General features: G+C 43.0%; 2 protein-coding genes across 12 annotated transcripts in view; both read left to right on the forward strand.

Moving 5' to 3' along the window:
* htt (huntingtin) overlaps positions 1–3,934 on the forward strand; it is a 34,290-nt gene extending 30,356 nt beyond the window's left edge. For 5 of the 7 annotated variants that reach the window (XM_078264716.1, XM_078264698.1, XM_078264724.1 and 2 more), the window contains exons 64-66: positions 237–399; positions 2,232–2,392; positions 2,543–3,934. In XM_078264716.1, coding sequence (XP_078120842.1) covers positions 237–399; positions 2,232–2,392; positions 2,543–2,756 — 538 coding nt within the window. In that variant the 3' untranslated portion in view covers positions 2,757–3,934. The remainder of the gene's footprint in view (positions 1–236; positions 400–2,231; positions 2,393–2,542) is intronic. The other 2 variants (XM_078264740.1, XM_078264749.1) reach the window with 1 other exon arrangement.
* Positions 3,935–7,477: 3,543 nt separating this feature from the next.
* rgs12b (regulator of G protein signaling 12b) overlaps positions 7,478–15,114 on the forward strand; it is a 46,043-nt gene continuing 38,406 nt past the window's right edge. Inside the window, exons 1-4 of one of the 5 annotated variants that reach the window (XM_078264781.1) lie at positions 7,478–7,567; positions 8,750–9,988; positions 10,351–10,590; positions 11,194–12,189. In XM_078264781.1, coding sequence (XP_078120907.1) covers positions 8,933–9,988; positions 10,351–10,590; positions 11,194–12,189 — 2,292 coding nt within the window. In that variant the 5' untranslated portion in view covers positions 7,478–7,567; positions 8,750–8,932. The remainder of the gene's footprint in view (positions 7,568–8,749; positions 9,989–10,350; positions 10,591–11,193; positions 12,190–15,114) is intronic. The other 4 variants (XM_078264798.1, XM_078264790.1, XM_078264771.1 and 1 more) reach the window with 4 other exon arrangements.

The raw sequence follows: 15,114 nt of genomic DNA on the forward strand, positions 1-15,114 counted from the left end.
CACACACACACACACACACTCGCACACCCTCCATTATACAAGTAATTTTTATTAATACAAAAATACCCCACTCGGTTTCACTTCACTCTTAACATTCCAGCTTTCTTTGGTCATCTTTGCCCTCTACAGGGTGTCAGAAATAATTGACGGTGCCAGCTGACCTACGTTTTGACAAACCGTAGCAGCACGTTTTCTTTCCCATCATCATTTGCTCTTCTGGGGTTTCCTGTTTGCAGGATCCGGAAAGGTTTACCTAGCGAAGCTCGGGTGGTGTCCAGGATTCTGCCCCAGTTTCTGGACGACTTCTTCCCGCCGCAGGACGTCATGAACAAGGTCATCGGAGAGTTCCTGTCCAATCTGCAACCTTACCCACAATTCATGGCCACGGTCGTCTACAAGGTCAGCAGCAGGACATGCAAATACCCCAAAAAAAGAATCGCTCAACCATTTAATTCCTTTTACGCCAAACAATAACGAGATTAAAAACCTACTAGTATTCTGTACATGAGGCTCCCAAGGCAACGTTGGATCAGATTTTTAAGTCATTCATTTTTATTTTTTTAAATCAAATTATTTGACCACAGAAATGCAGCAACGTATGCTTCTTGCAAGGAGCGTAACAGAATTTCAATGAAGTCCAGTCTCGGTGAAGTTGTTACTTGGTACCTCTGTTTTGACTTTCGCGGCCAGTTCTTTTGTTGTCCAACCAAGACAATACGTTGCCAAGACAACATTAAGCTAGAGCAACGACGGCGTGTTCTAGTTGTTGTCCAGTGATGTAACTCAAAGAATAAATGTGACCAGTGCAGTCAGTGGAGTAGAAAACAAATGGCCATGCTTATTGAAATAGAAGTTATCCTTCAACATGTAAATAACGTGGGGCTTTGCTCAACCAGCCTACATTTTGAGATCTTTTGTTTTGAGAGCTTATGTTTTTTTTTTTTGGAAAACACCTGAGAATCTGTTGCTGCATTTCTTGCCTCAAACTGATAGAAAAAAACATAGTAATTTAGCAGAATTTTTTTTTTAAATATATTTTCCAGAACCGCTACCTTCTTTTTCCCATTTGAAAATGACAATCAGCCTTTTCCTCCTTATTAGCTAGACGCTTGATTTTATTTAAATGGAAGGCTGCTGCTCCTCCATCACACCACCACTAGATTAGGGACATTATGCAGAATGTTAAGCTGGAAAGAAATCAGATGTACGGTTCCATCAACAGATTCTACAAAACCTGGGACCCTCTGATAACTTATGTGAACAATGTACCTGGTCTGGAACTCTGAATGTTTACACCGGCCCTTGGTCAGTCCTGTAATAAGGAATGTCAGTCCTGTAATAAGGAATGTTAGGCTATTTTATTTTTTTATTTTTTTTATTTTTTATCCGTCTGTTGTCTGTGACAAGTCTGTCAGATTGATTTTGGGTTTGGTCTGTCTTTGTCTTTCTCTTGTTGGGATTGTTTTTCTATGGTTATTTGTAAAATAGAGAATACGATTGTTTTTATGTGATAGTTGGAAAAGTACAACTAAAGTGTTTTAAAAAAAGGAAAGAAAATGACAATCGAAGACAACTGACGGCCAGAGTGTCTGTGTCAGGGAAGGATAGCACTAAAGAGTAATCTGCAGTCCTTCCAGAAAAGTTCGGAGTTTTTTTTTTTTTGGATTGTTGCGGCAAAAATCCTTGATTATGCGGCACGTTTTTCTTAAAGAAATGCGATGGAATATGCGGGATATTTATGCGATGAAATTGTGGGAACTTGCCAAAACTGCGGTTTCATCGTGGCTTCATCGCGGGGTTTGCAGCTTTTCGATGATGTTCACGTCGCGTAATTACGTCACTTCGTAACGTTCCCGTGGCAACAGGGGAAAAATGCTGCTCTTGTGTGAAGTAAACGCAACATTTTTCAACTTTCTGCTAAGATATATGTGACTTTTTGCAACGAAAATGCGGGGATTATGAAATCATGCAAGGCCCGCCTATTTTGCGTGGAAATCGGCAATTTATGCATAATCGCGTTTCTCTGGCGGGACTGAATCTGGTGTACAACATACCTGAAATGATGCCGGTTTACATCTATTGTTCGCAGGTTCATGGGCTGCTTTTGTAACATGTTCAGTTTTTATATCTTAACTAACTAAGGCACATCTCGCAAAAATCATTGTAATCTATTTGTCGGTCTAATTCCTCTCCTTTTCCTACCTCTCCCTCTGCTCTGCACCCACCTTCAGGTTTTTCAGACACTTCATGCAACAGGCCAGTCTTCTATGGTGCGAGACTGGGTGCTGCTGTCCTTGTCCAACTTCACTCAGCGGACACCGGTGGCCATGGCCATGTGGAGCCTCTCCTGTTTCTTTGTCTCCGCGTCCACCTCCCAGTGGATCTCAGCCCTGTATCCTTGCATGACATGAATCCCATGACCAGAACAGTGATTGGGTTGTCGTATCTATACTGCATGTGGGGATGTTAGCAGCAAAGTGTAAACGTACAGCTTACCAAACAGTGTGGTCTGTTGTCCTTAACCCCCCCTGCTCTCAACCAGACTGCCACACGTGATCAGCCGGATGGGCTGTAGTGAGGTGGTGGACGTCAACCTGTTCTGTCTGGTGGCCATGGACTTCTACCGGCACCAGATTGACGAGGAGCTGGACCGCAGGGCCTTCCAGTCCGTCTTTGAGACTGTGGCCTCACCAGGCAGCCCTTATCACCAGCTGCTGGGCTGTCTGCAGTCAATCCACCAGGATACATCACTCTGAGGGCAACGGGCTGAGATGGACATGAAGGCACAGAGAGAGGCCGGGGGGGAGTGAAGCACGGGGAGAAAAGTAGATTAGAGAGAAACGTGGTAGGGCAAGAAATTACATCTCCATATACAGCTCCCCCTTCAGTTATTACGGAGGGGAAGAACAGACTGTTTAATTAGACAAATCTACTGCAGCCTCATCCCTTTCCCTCCGCAAGCTAAAGGAAAAACCAAGGGGAGATCTGAATCCAAGTCAGTTTTAGGACATATGTTAATGGAAAAGAACTGTTTGAAAAGTGCTCCTTTTTATATGAAGGACACTGGCTGCAAAGCCTTCAAACTAGTCTCTCTCTCTCTCTCTCTCTCCCCCCCCCACCACCACCACCACAGATCATTCCTCAAGATGAATGACAGCACCTTGAACACCTCCTACCCAGCACCTTGATTAAGAACATCTAACATTATTCAAACGCATAAATTGGTTTTGTTTGTTTTCCTGTGAGGACTTGCTTGAGTATTGTGATGTCAGTGAAGTAAAATACAGAGAAAAATAAGATACAAAGTATTTACTATATTTAAAGTGTCAATGCATCTATTTTTCAGTGCGTTTTGTTGAGCGCTTAAGGTCTGGTTGGGACACTGACACAAAAGGGTCAGAAATGCCTGCTTATGTTTTCAATAATACTATATTTGAAGACTTTTTTTTTTTTATATTTAAGTTACTTGTGGTCATTCTCTGACACAAGTTAAATAGTAAATATTTTATGTATAAGAATGATCACTAATAGCCATAGTTTTTTTTTCTTCCAGTACCTATGAGAAGCAGGGATGGATGTTGTGATGTATCACTGCAGAAAGGGCAACTTGTTTGCACCCATTTAAGCAAGTTGCTACAATGTTGCTATCTGTGCAGTGGCCTATTCTGAATGTTATGTTGAATGGACAAAGAACTAGACGGGTATATACTGGAAAGTATAAAAAAAAAATCATTCTGCGTTTTCAAAATTATACATAGTTTTAACTGTAAGGGCCCATATACAAACACTCAAGAAGGTAAGAACTGTCGAGCAAGAAAAATACCAATATTTCTAAACCAGCAGGAGCAGAGAAGCGTTTCCTCCTATGATATGTCCTTTATTTTTTTTTATAAATTACGTTCATGTCTGGTATGCTCCCAATGCACCTGAATGATTCCACTTGTCCATTTCTTGTCTCTTTTAATTCTCAGGATGTAAGATGTGACTATTGTTGTAATAAGACTGAAAGTAAAATTTGTAGTCTTCTTTAAATCGTTAGCTTCGTATCTTGTTAAAAAAAAAGAAGTAATTGTAATATAATATGAAAGCCATGGTGCATGATAACATCCAAACTCTGTTAAGATGAGAGATCTTAAAGACAGAACCATCATTTCTTTTTCTGTCCTAAAACACACACACACACACACACACGCGCGCTCAGAAAATGAAGAATCGGTGACTCAGCTGACTATAAGCTACAAGCTTATAGTACTTTATTGAAGACTTGACCTGGTGTTGCCTGGGAGTGTGCTGGGCGGGGTTTCTCTGTACATACACTTGCCTTAGATAAAAGACTGAATATATGTATGTCCTGTACACTGAAAGCTTGAAAGCATGCTTAGCATTACTGCTATTTTCTCGCATAGTCCTTAATACTGTATTTCCGTGGGTATGGTTGCCGTGACTGTTTGTGTGGAAGAGATGCAACACAATCCAAAGGGAGCCTTGTAACCCTAGCGACCAACAGCAGCTTTGACAAATCAACAGATGAGGAAGTGTAGCGTAGTGATGCCACGTGACAGCAGGAGTTTTGTGTCTTTTGTTGAGCTTTAAATATTGTCTCCGTTAACAATTGGCGAATATGTCATCATTCATTGTCTTTGTGCAGAATATTAAATACACCTAGCACTTGACTCATGTTATGCGCTTTCTTGATATACAATGAGTCCTACAGTACATACAAGTAAAAGAAAAACACTGATTTGTATGCTAAACATGTTGCCACTTTCCAACCTTCAGAGCAATGAGACTGGCTTCCTTTGATCATGTTAAAATAATGTATTCACACAATAAATGACTGAGTCCCCTGCAGCTGTCATTCTATTCCATTGTGAGGCCTCCCTGAAGTAGATCAAATAAGCCTAAATGAGTCATTTTTTTTTCTTTTTTCTCAGAAGATCAACAGCCTCTTCAAAGTCAGTTTGGATTTGTGTGGTGAGGAAAAATATAGAGGATGACAGAAAACCATTTTGGAATACTTCTGATAAAGTAAATAATTCAAAAACAGGATTAAAGGGAGAATGTTCCAGTCACAGGAATAGCAAAAGACTGACTGGGGACCCCTGCAGGGGGTAATACGATTACCCAGAAATCTTTTGTGGTTTTAGAGATGGGTGTGGATTTCATGGACAAAGGTCACGTTCAACTGATTTAACATGCTTCCCTTTATTTTTCTTCCACTTGAAGAATCAACAACTCCGAAGATAATCTAGTCCTTGTTTTTGGTCTAATGAGATGGGATTCGCTGCGGTTACACAGTTTTGCTGCCAAGTTCTTTTTCATGCTCCATAATGCCAACTGTCTTTGTAATTAGCATGTTTGGTGTTTGGCTTTTAAAGAATATCATGTCCCCCCCTTACTAAAAAGTAGTTGGGTGACCACTTGCCACAACTGTTATTCAGACAATGATTCTTAAGGTGGCAATAAAAGAAGTATAGACTGCAAATTGTATTCGCCCTTTACAGTTTCCTGTCTGGATCCTCCAACAGGACCATAGAGCCTCTTTGTTTCTATATATATATATATATATATATATGTATATATATATATATATATATATATATATATATATATATATATGTGTGTATATATATACACACACATATGTATATATGTGTGTATATATATATATGTATGTGTATATATATGTATATATATATATATGTGTGTGTATATATATATATATATATATATATATACATACATACATACAATTGCCTGTAAAAAGAAAGAAGAGATTGTGTATTTCAATTCATTTTAATATTTTAAAGAGTAATCACTGCATATGGTCTGTTGTAGAAATGAATACATTATTTAAAGATGTTCAACGTGTGTGATGTTTGTGAATTGTACGATTCCCTCAGGGGAGTTGTAAATTCAGCTTGATTACTAAGATGGAAAACTGATAGTAGGTGTTTTATGTGTTTTCGGATGAAGATGTTACAAACTAACCGTGTCTCTGACCCAATCAACCCGTGAGGATTAACGTTCTGCCATGCGGTTTCTCGTCTTCCTCTCTGTCAGAAAGAACGAGCTATCATTGCCAGCTCAGGTTAGCCAGACGAGCTGAAAGAAAAAAACGTGATTTTTACAGTACCAACGTGTGCTGGTTTAAAGGTCCATAGTGGATTTCATTTGAAGCCCGTTATCAGACCTTAACTCTTAACTTCTGATATGATCAAGTTATTGCATTTTGTACAATTTCCTTTTCTCAGCCAGGCTGTAATTCTCTTTTATAGACTAAACATATGTTGCTCTTATTTTACAGCACCCATTAAGATGGGTGGTTCATGATTAAAAGGTATTAACAGGATTACCAGACAGATGGTTCACGAAGCAACGATGGCACAGGTATTAGGCCACTGTACATACAAGCAAACGCTTTTTATGACTGAACTTTAAGAAAAGGGTTTATCGTGCCATCTGTACGAGTTTAAGCATTTACAATATGAACTAAAACGGTCAGCGTCGCATAGAGCTGAACTGGTTACAGTTTTGGAAAGAAAATTAACTTAAATGTCATGTTATGACTTAAAACAATGTTTTAGATCTTTTTATACTGAATAGAGCTTATTGTAACTATACACTAGGGTTGCGCGATAGTGACAAAACGTGATATTGCGACTATCGATTATGACTATTGCGATATCGACGTTAATTTCGAGATTTTTAAACGTGTAAAATTACAAAAGTTACGGGAAAATGCATCAAAATAGATTCATAACAAATTCAACACAAAATAAACTAAATATTGCACACTTATTGCGACACTTTCGATACATTGCGATAACGATATAAGATTGCGCAACGTGATATCGCGATAACGATATTGAGTCGATATATCTTGTACCCATACTATATACTGCAAAAATGTTAACCAGCTAAAAAAAAAAAAAAAATGAATACAAAAATACAGTGAATAGCTTACACAAACCAACACTGTTGTCTTTCTGGTTTGAAAAAGCAATTGAGGTATCAGCTGAAAGCTACTCCATCATTTGCACCTTATTGGCACTCAGATGCAGCTTTTTGCTAAAGTAGGCTGCTTTTCTTTAGTTGAATTCATTGGCATGAAGAAACAACTGGTTCACTTCGAAGTGCTGGGAGGGGCTTCTTGCTGCATTGTGCTGATGCTTTTCAAGTTGGACAAAAGTAGCTGTACAGTTCAAGGACCTTGACCCCCCCAGAAAACAAGACAGACTGCTATCACTGTTCAGCAGAAGCCTAGATAAACTCCCCAGATACATTATGTATAATGCGCATATAGTTAGTGCACTGCAAAAAATGTATTTTCTTTATCATCATGTGCACTGTTTGAAGTGTCCCCCCCCCCTCTTTCCACCCCGCCCGCCTCCGTTGCCCACTCTAAACACACCTCCCTCTTCTCCAGTCCTCCTCCTCCTCTTTAAGGCTACTTCGCCAGATGGTGCAGCCTTTTTCTTTTGTTTACCCATCGTCCCTGAGTTACCTAACTTAGCTACTAAACTATGGAATCTGCCCGAGCAGCATCACCGGCGTACACCGACAAGTAAGTCGTTTTTTTTTAATCTCCCGCTGAGTGAACCCGCTAGACCGAACATCTTTGTCGGAACATTAAAAAAAAAAAAGAAGACCTGCATCCACCTTTTACGTAGCTATCCCTGCTTTACAACTCAGACGTATTGTGGCCAGCTGTTGTCTTCTGCTTTCTCGCTGCGTGGTGGTAAAAGCCAGATCGACACATACATGTTTTTCAGTAATACTCCCAATAATTACAGAGCACTCAGGCGGCCGTCCTTGTGATGCCAAGTGTTGACACCTGTGGAATATGCTTCTCTTGATACTTTTATTTGTGGAGTCTCAAACTAACTTTTGTCAATTTATCCACATAACTGTTCGCTGTCTGACTGACAACTCGGAAAACCAATGACGGGATCTAAAAGTCTGTGTACACCGTCATTACCATAGTAACAGACCGACATTCCAAAGAACTGGAAATCGTGGGGCGGGACTTTAGTTTAAGCACGGGTGGGTGCACTTTTGAACCAGCAAAGGCACGGCAAGGAACTTTTTAGTAACTTTCATGAATTGACAGAGAAAAAGCATGCACTTCTGGGTGTTAAGTGACAAACACATAGTGGTCATTTTCTTTCAAAAGCAACCATTGAAACCAGTGCTAACATGTAGCTTCACTACTAGCATGTGCAGCTAACTAAGCTAACGTTAACGCGTCAGCTAACCTCGCAGCTAACGTTAACATTTTCTTCACAGTTTCTTAGTGAATGTTTTAGACTATTTATGAACAAATATTGTTTTACTCAAACGAGAAACGCGAATTTAGAGGTTGCCCTGAAGTTGCAGTTGTTGTAGGCTGGGTCTGTCTAATTTTACCTGCATGCCAACAGGTGTGAAAAACGCCTCTGGTTTGAAGACATATTTCCCATTGGACAGAGCTGCACTGACTCCACCCTGCACATGTGTGGCTGTGTGTACAGTCCCTTCCCCTTAACATGTGATATTAACAGAGTATTGCCACTAATGACTGTATAATGCTTTCCTTTGACATTTTGGACGGTTTTATAACTATATTGAGCTCCCATATCGCCACATAGACCAGACAGCAACTATATGATGCGTGGAAATAGACACTCAGGTAGAGACAGCAAAAGTGAAATGTTCGGGAAGGTCGAGGCTCTCATGACTGACTTGGTTCTGTTCTGTTGTGCTACAGGTGAATTGGGAGAGAGAGTGACACTAGGATGGGAATGCTGCTGTAGCAAGGCTGTGCCAGAACTGAGGGCAATCTTTCACCCCTCTGCTTCATTTTTTCGTAGCAGCTTGACAGCAGATAGGTTTGACAAGAAGACAGACGTTGGATATGCCCTGCGTTCGTGCGTGAGTAGAGCCCGGCACAATGTTCAGACAAGCGGATGCCTCATCCAAAAGACGCCCTTGTGGTGGAAGTGGGCTGCCCCAGCCTTCACCACCCTCCTCCTCTATCCAGCAGGGTCGTATACGGGCTGTGGAGGTGGCGAGAGGTAGAACAGGGTATGGCTTTACACTGTCAGGCCAAAGTCCATGTGTCCTCAGCTGCATCCTGAAAGGGAGCCCCGCAGACTATGTAGGTTTGCGTTCAGGAGACCACATCCTCTCCGTCAATGACATCAATGTCTCCAAGGCATCGCATGAAGATGTAGTCAAACTGATTGGGCGCTGCTCTGGTGTCTTGAAACTGGTCATCGTTGAGGGAGAACGTCAGAGGCGGCACCATCACCACCAACGCACTACTGGAAGTCGTCACCATAGCAGCAACACAATGGCAGCATCATACCCCGACTCATGCTCAAGTGATGATGAGTTGGATGGTTTTTATGACAACAGTGTTAACAACAACAATAACAGCAGGTCAGGCTGCGCTGGAACCCGTGGGGGGTGGTACAAACCCAAACTGGATTCTAAGCAGCTGGGCATCAACAGGGCAGAGAAGGTTGTGGCAGAGCTGCAGTCTGGAGGAATTTTTAACATGATCTTTGAGAACTCAAGCCAGTCCTCCAGCAGCTCTGACAAGGACAGACCTGGGGCCAGCTCATCATCAAAGCCACGTCCGCTGTCTGATCCAGAGTTCCCTGCATATGGGAACTCCTCCCGTTCCCAGAGCAACCCCAACCTCCTCTCCGAGGAGGAGATGGCCCAAGTTCTGAACGACGACTCAGTCTTCCTGGACGCAGACTTCCGTCATCTCCACCTTCAACACCATGAAGAGCAAGACTTGGATGTAGGAGATGGGGGTGACTTGGGCCTAGAGCCCAGCGAGGGCATCCTCAATGTGGGCATGATTGTTGGATATCTGGGCTCCATTGAGCTGGCCTCCATCGGGTCAAGCTTAGAGAGTGACAGCCTGCAAGCCATCAGATGCAGCATGAGGCGCCTCCGGGCCGAGCAAAAGATCCATTCACTGGTCCTTATGAAGGTGCGGTTGAATATTTTGTTGTTTTGTTTGTCACCATATGATGATAATAACTTGTAAGCTATATCTTTTTAATTAGGTAAAAAAATAACAGTAGCTTAACCTAAACTGCAATGGGTTTGAAAGCCTCTCCACTTTGTCTTGTTGAGCACAAGATTTCAGCATACTCATTTACACTTAAAGTGCTGGAAAACAGGAACTTAATTAACAGGATTACTTTATTTCAGCAGTGTGAACACAGTGTATCAACCTGGAACGTCGGTCATGTTTTTGTGAATGATGTCTTGTGGTAACTGTGTCTGGGAAACGTCTCATTATTTCCCCCTGGTATCGTATTGTGAAGTGTATTAACTATATCCTACCAGGTCATGCACGACAGCGTGCGTCTGTGCAGTGACAGAGGTCAGGTCCTGGCCACCTATCCAGCAGAAAAACTAGCCTTCAGCGCCTGTTGTCCCGATGACCGTCGATTCTTCGGGCTGGTCACGATGCAGGCCACCGACGACCACGAAGACTGTCACTTCAGCAACGGACGAGATGAAGAGGGCAGTTTGAGGACTTCCTGTCACGTGTTCATCGTGGACCCAGACCTCTGTCAGCACCAGGTGTGAATCCAGAGACAGTGATGAGATACATTAAGGGGTTACAAATCACACTGAAGAGGAGATAACTCCATTTAGTATTGGTATAAATACTGACCGCTTTCAACCTCACAAGGTCTTCATCAGAGCAGATATAGTAGAAAAAGCGTGTTTTACTTTTTTTTTTAGTAGCGGTACCGTAGCTTTTGGTCGGACACTTTGTTTAAATTACCTCTTATAGTGGAATATGAATATACTTTTTTCTATTTAACAAACTAAGCAAAACATTTTGTCTTTACCCAAAGCAGTTAGCTGCTAATGCCCAAAGCTGTTAATGACATTGTTAAATAAATAAATGGTCTAAAATACCAAAATTATGATTTAAATGAGGAAATATGTGATCAAAGTTTGATACCCAGTCTTATTGCCAATTCCTGTTTGTTATACAGAACACCTACAGCTGATTTCATCTAGTGCCAGTGATGCTAATCAGTCCGACATATGCTAATAGCTACATTGTAGAAACAGCTGGCAACAATTCAGCAATTTTCCTATGCACTTTTTTGTATATCGTAGCAAATGTCTACCCATCGACTGATACTCTCGTGGTGACTGTTGTTTCCTAAGGTCCATTTAGGTGTCGCGAGGAGGTTTGGCTTTGAGTGCACCCCCGACCCAGACACAGGAGGCTGCCTGGAATTCCCTCCCAGCTCTCAGCCTCTCCTCCAGTTTGTCTCTGTCCTGTACCGGGACATGGGGGACAACATTGAGGGGGTCCGGGCCCGGGCCTTCCATGATCCAGACAACGACGCCCAGCAGAACCACAGCACCAGCAGCAACAGTGACAGCGGGATTGGCAACTTTTTACCAGAAGAAAAGAGCAACAGAGTGCTTTTAGTAGACCTCGGAGGTCCCCCTAGCCACAACCACATCTCGGGGCCACGCCACTGGGACAGCCCACCGTCATCCCAGCAGGCCTGGAGCCCCACCCTAGGAGCCGCAGCCCCTCACCCACCTCCTCCTCCTCCTCCTCCACCAGCTCTGAGAAATGGCCACTACCGTCACGAGCCACACCTGGCTGACCTCCCTCACCCTCTCCCCTTGGCTCACCCCGATGTCCCCGGCAGGCACTCTCGAGGAGTCCACCCACACCACTACTCACCAGGGAGGCGGGGAGGTGCTGTGGGGGGAGGAGATAAGAGAGGGGGTGGAGGAGTAGGAACAGGGGTGGAGCCACAGCGGTGGCTGCCAGTCCATGTGCTGAGAGACTGGCGTCAGCAGCACCATCACAGCCACCTCCAGGGTCTGAGCAGCGATCAGGAGTCCTACGCCGAATCCACCGACGGATGGTCATCAGCTAACTGCAGCACCCTGCCACCACCCATGAATAAGATCCCGGCCGACCGCTACCGGGCCCCACTGGCCCCCGGAGATCACCTGCCACCACCTGGAGGGAGCCAACCTCCTCCTCCTTCACATTCCCACTCCCACTCCCACCGGCTGGCTGTTCAGAAAGATGAGTGGGCTAAGAAGCTATTTGGTGCTGGAGACAGGGAAAGAGCCGGAGCAGAGAGAGGTGAAAGAGAGAAGAAACGAGGGAATGCAAAGGAGGGAGAGAAAAAGGTATGTTTTTGATAGTTAGCACTACATTCTAATTGGTATTGCCCTTAATTTTCACTCAGTGATCACATTTTTTATTCATTTTTATTCCAAATGTTCAGCCCAATAGATGGTCAGTCTTTCTACAATCCTGCATTCAGTAATGTGTTATGCTGTGCCAGTGTGTGTGCTGTGGGCTTTTGGAAGAGTTGTGTTAAAACTGGCTGAGAGATGAGAAGCCCGGGCAGCAGGTAGCATCCCCCATCACACACCCCTGCTGTAGAAATTTAGTCTGACTTTAGAGTGTGTCCAAGACTACGGTTTATTGAGGCTATAAATCCATCTGTGTTCATCCCACTGCTCCCACTGCTCTCTGTCGCATTCTCACCCTCTCCTCTTCAAGGCCTAGCATTTAACTCATTCGGCCCTTGAATAAAGTTTGTCTCTCACTCAGATGTAAAACCTTTCAGCGGTTTTGAAAGTTGCGATGAACGTTGTGCACGCCATCAAACATCCCTGTACTATATTATATAATTTGATCACCCCATTTGGCTCTCTTGCCAGACTTGGTACAAGTGGATTGATAAGTTATTTATCCCCACTGCTCCAGTATCAGATCATGTATTATGTACGAGCTAGGCCCCTGCGTTCACCTGAAAACCACCTGTTTCCCACTGTAATGAGACTTAAACAGCAGACACGCTTCAGACTAGTTTTAATGAAGTAAACGTAAAGTGTTTGTGTAGTGTATGTATCAGTTGAATACATTGGCTGCATTATTTTATGAGAAGAAATGTCCTTTTGCATTGAGATAAAGAACATTATTGACTGGCTGTTTATTGTTTCCAGAGAAATAGAAATAGAGAGGAAGAGATACAGACATAGAGTGAAAGATATGTCCAGCCTGTCTGGATTCCTTCTGCATTAACCTCTCTGCAGCCTGCAGCCCGTCTTAATTTGAAGAAGTATTTAGGTATTTAGTATTTAGTTGCATTGTCTAAATTTACAAATCATAACCGATATTGGGAATAGACTCTTGTTTCCTTGATAGTTACAGTAAGAAGGCTGGTTGTTCTTCCTTCTCAGTAAAACTTGGTGGTGGACAGGGTCCCACTGACCCCCAGGGGACAATCAGAGGAAGTGTTTACAAGGCCAGGGCCAGGGTAGAGGCTAACAGTGACAGGAAGGTGGATGTTAGCCCCTCTGAACAATGTCCTCTGACTGGAGACACAGAACTTTGGAGGCTGTGGCTGTCATGCCAAGCCATGATTACCGGTAGTCAAACCGCAATGCGGAATATGCTGACAACTGTAGCTTTGCTGTATCAGATGTAGTAGTTCCTGTCTTTCATAAGCAATACTACTATGAGTATTAGAACTGACTTGTTACACTTGTATCTATCTATCTATCTATCTATATGGCTATATGACGAGATGGCTCCGCCGTCATTAAACGCTGACTGTGGCGATATCAACATGCAATAACAACTCTAACTCTGTAGTACAGGAACCATTCACCATTCACACACATTCATACTCCAATGTCCGATCAACTCGGGGTTCAGTGTCTTGCCCAAAGACACTTTGACATGGGACTGCAGGGCCAGGGATCGAACCACCAACTGTCCGATTGGCAGGCGACCGCTCTACCACTGAGCCTGTGATGTTTTGTGAGTAAATTCTGAATCTGCCACGTCTGTCAGGTGAATGTGGTAGTACAATGTTTTTCTCTGAAGTAGGGGTACACAGTAAGTCAGTCGTAGACTATACAGTGTGATTGCTAAGTGCGTTGGGGTTCTTCTGTAAGTAATTTTGGGGTACAATGGTTCTGGAGAAAGCTTCAAGCAGCAATACCACAGGCCAAGCAATCGGCCCGTTCAAACAGGCATATTTTGAACCGGCACTGTACTAGTATAGGTAAAGCAGTGTGTTGTGAATTATGCTTAATATATTTTTAGTGTTTGCCACGTGGTGGCACTGTTTCACTACCTATATACTGTATACTCCTGCACTCTCATGGCTGTCCATGGGAAACTAATTTAGATTTTCATTAGGAAACGTACATACATTTTAAAGGTCCCTTGGTACCTAAAGTTCATCTGTCCACAGAATGCACACATGTTTTTGATCTCAGAAATCTAACATTTGAGAATTGTGGATTTAAAGTCTGTGTGTGTGTGTGTGTGTGTGTGTGTGTGTGTGTGTGTGTGTGTGTGTGTGTGTGTGTGTGTGTGTGTGCGCGCGCACTTCTGAGAGGGAGACTAGGGGACCAGATCATCTGCACAGATAGGAGCTGTGAGTTTTCCACTAAAATTGAGTCTTTCAGATGTTTTTCTGTTGACGCTCTTGTGCAGCCACACCCAAAACAACCACTAAGTCAGATCCACTATCATTTCCTGTTTTAATCCAAATCTCAGCTTCTCTTATAAAACCTTTTGTTTACATTCTGCTTTGTTGCCTACTTGTTTTAAACTGACCAGGTTGAACAGAGGACAAGTGAGCATATTTGTGTCCATATATCCATATATGGATCGAGTGTTCAAATCTGTGACTGTTATATCACACACACACACACACACACACACACACACACACACACACACACACACACACACACACACACACACACACACAGAGACGCAGGGTTGCCTTAGTATCCAGGCAACACCACTGGTCATCTCCTGATGAAACGCTGACAAGACCTGCTCCTAATGAGCCAGTCAGATTCAACATGTGTCACAGTATGGTCTCTGGAGCCTGTCAGCATGGATTAGTTACTCATTAGTCAACTTGGGTCCACTGACATATGCTCTCTTCCACAGTATTCCATTTTTGAGAGAAGAGAAAGAAGCAGAATATTTCGGTTGTTCTCTAAAGACGAAAGGAAAACAGTTGTTAAAAGGCTAATTGTAGACTTGTGAAGGCACCTCCAAAGTTTATAGCACTACTC

Source organism: Sander vitreus, chromosome 2 (assembly GCF_031162955.1).
Source record: "Sander vitreus isolate 19-12246 chromosome 2, sanVit1, whole genome shotgun sequence".
In the NCBI taxonomy this organism is placed as follows: domain Eukaryota; kingdom Metazoa; phylum Chordata; class Actinopteri; order Perciformes; family Percidae; genus Sander; species Sander vitreus.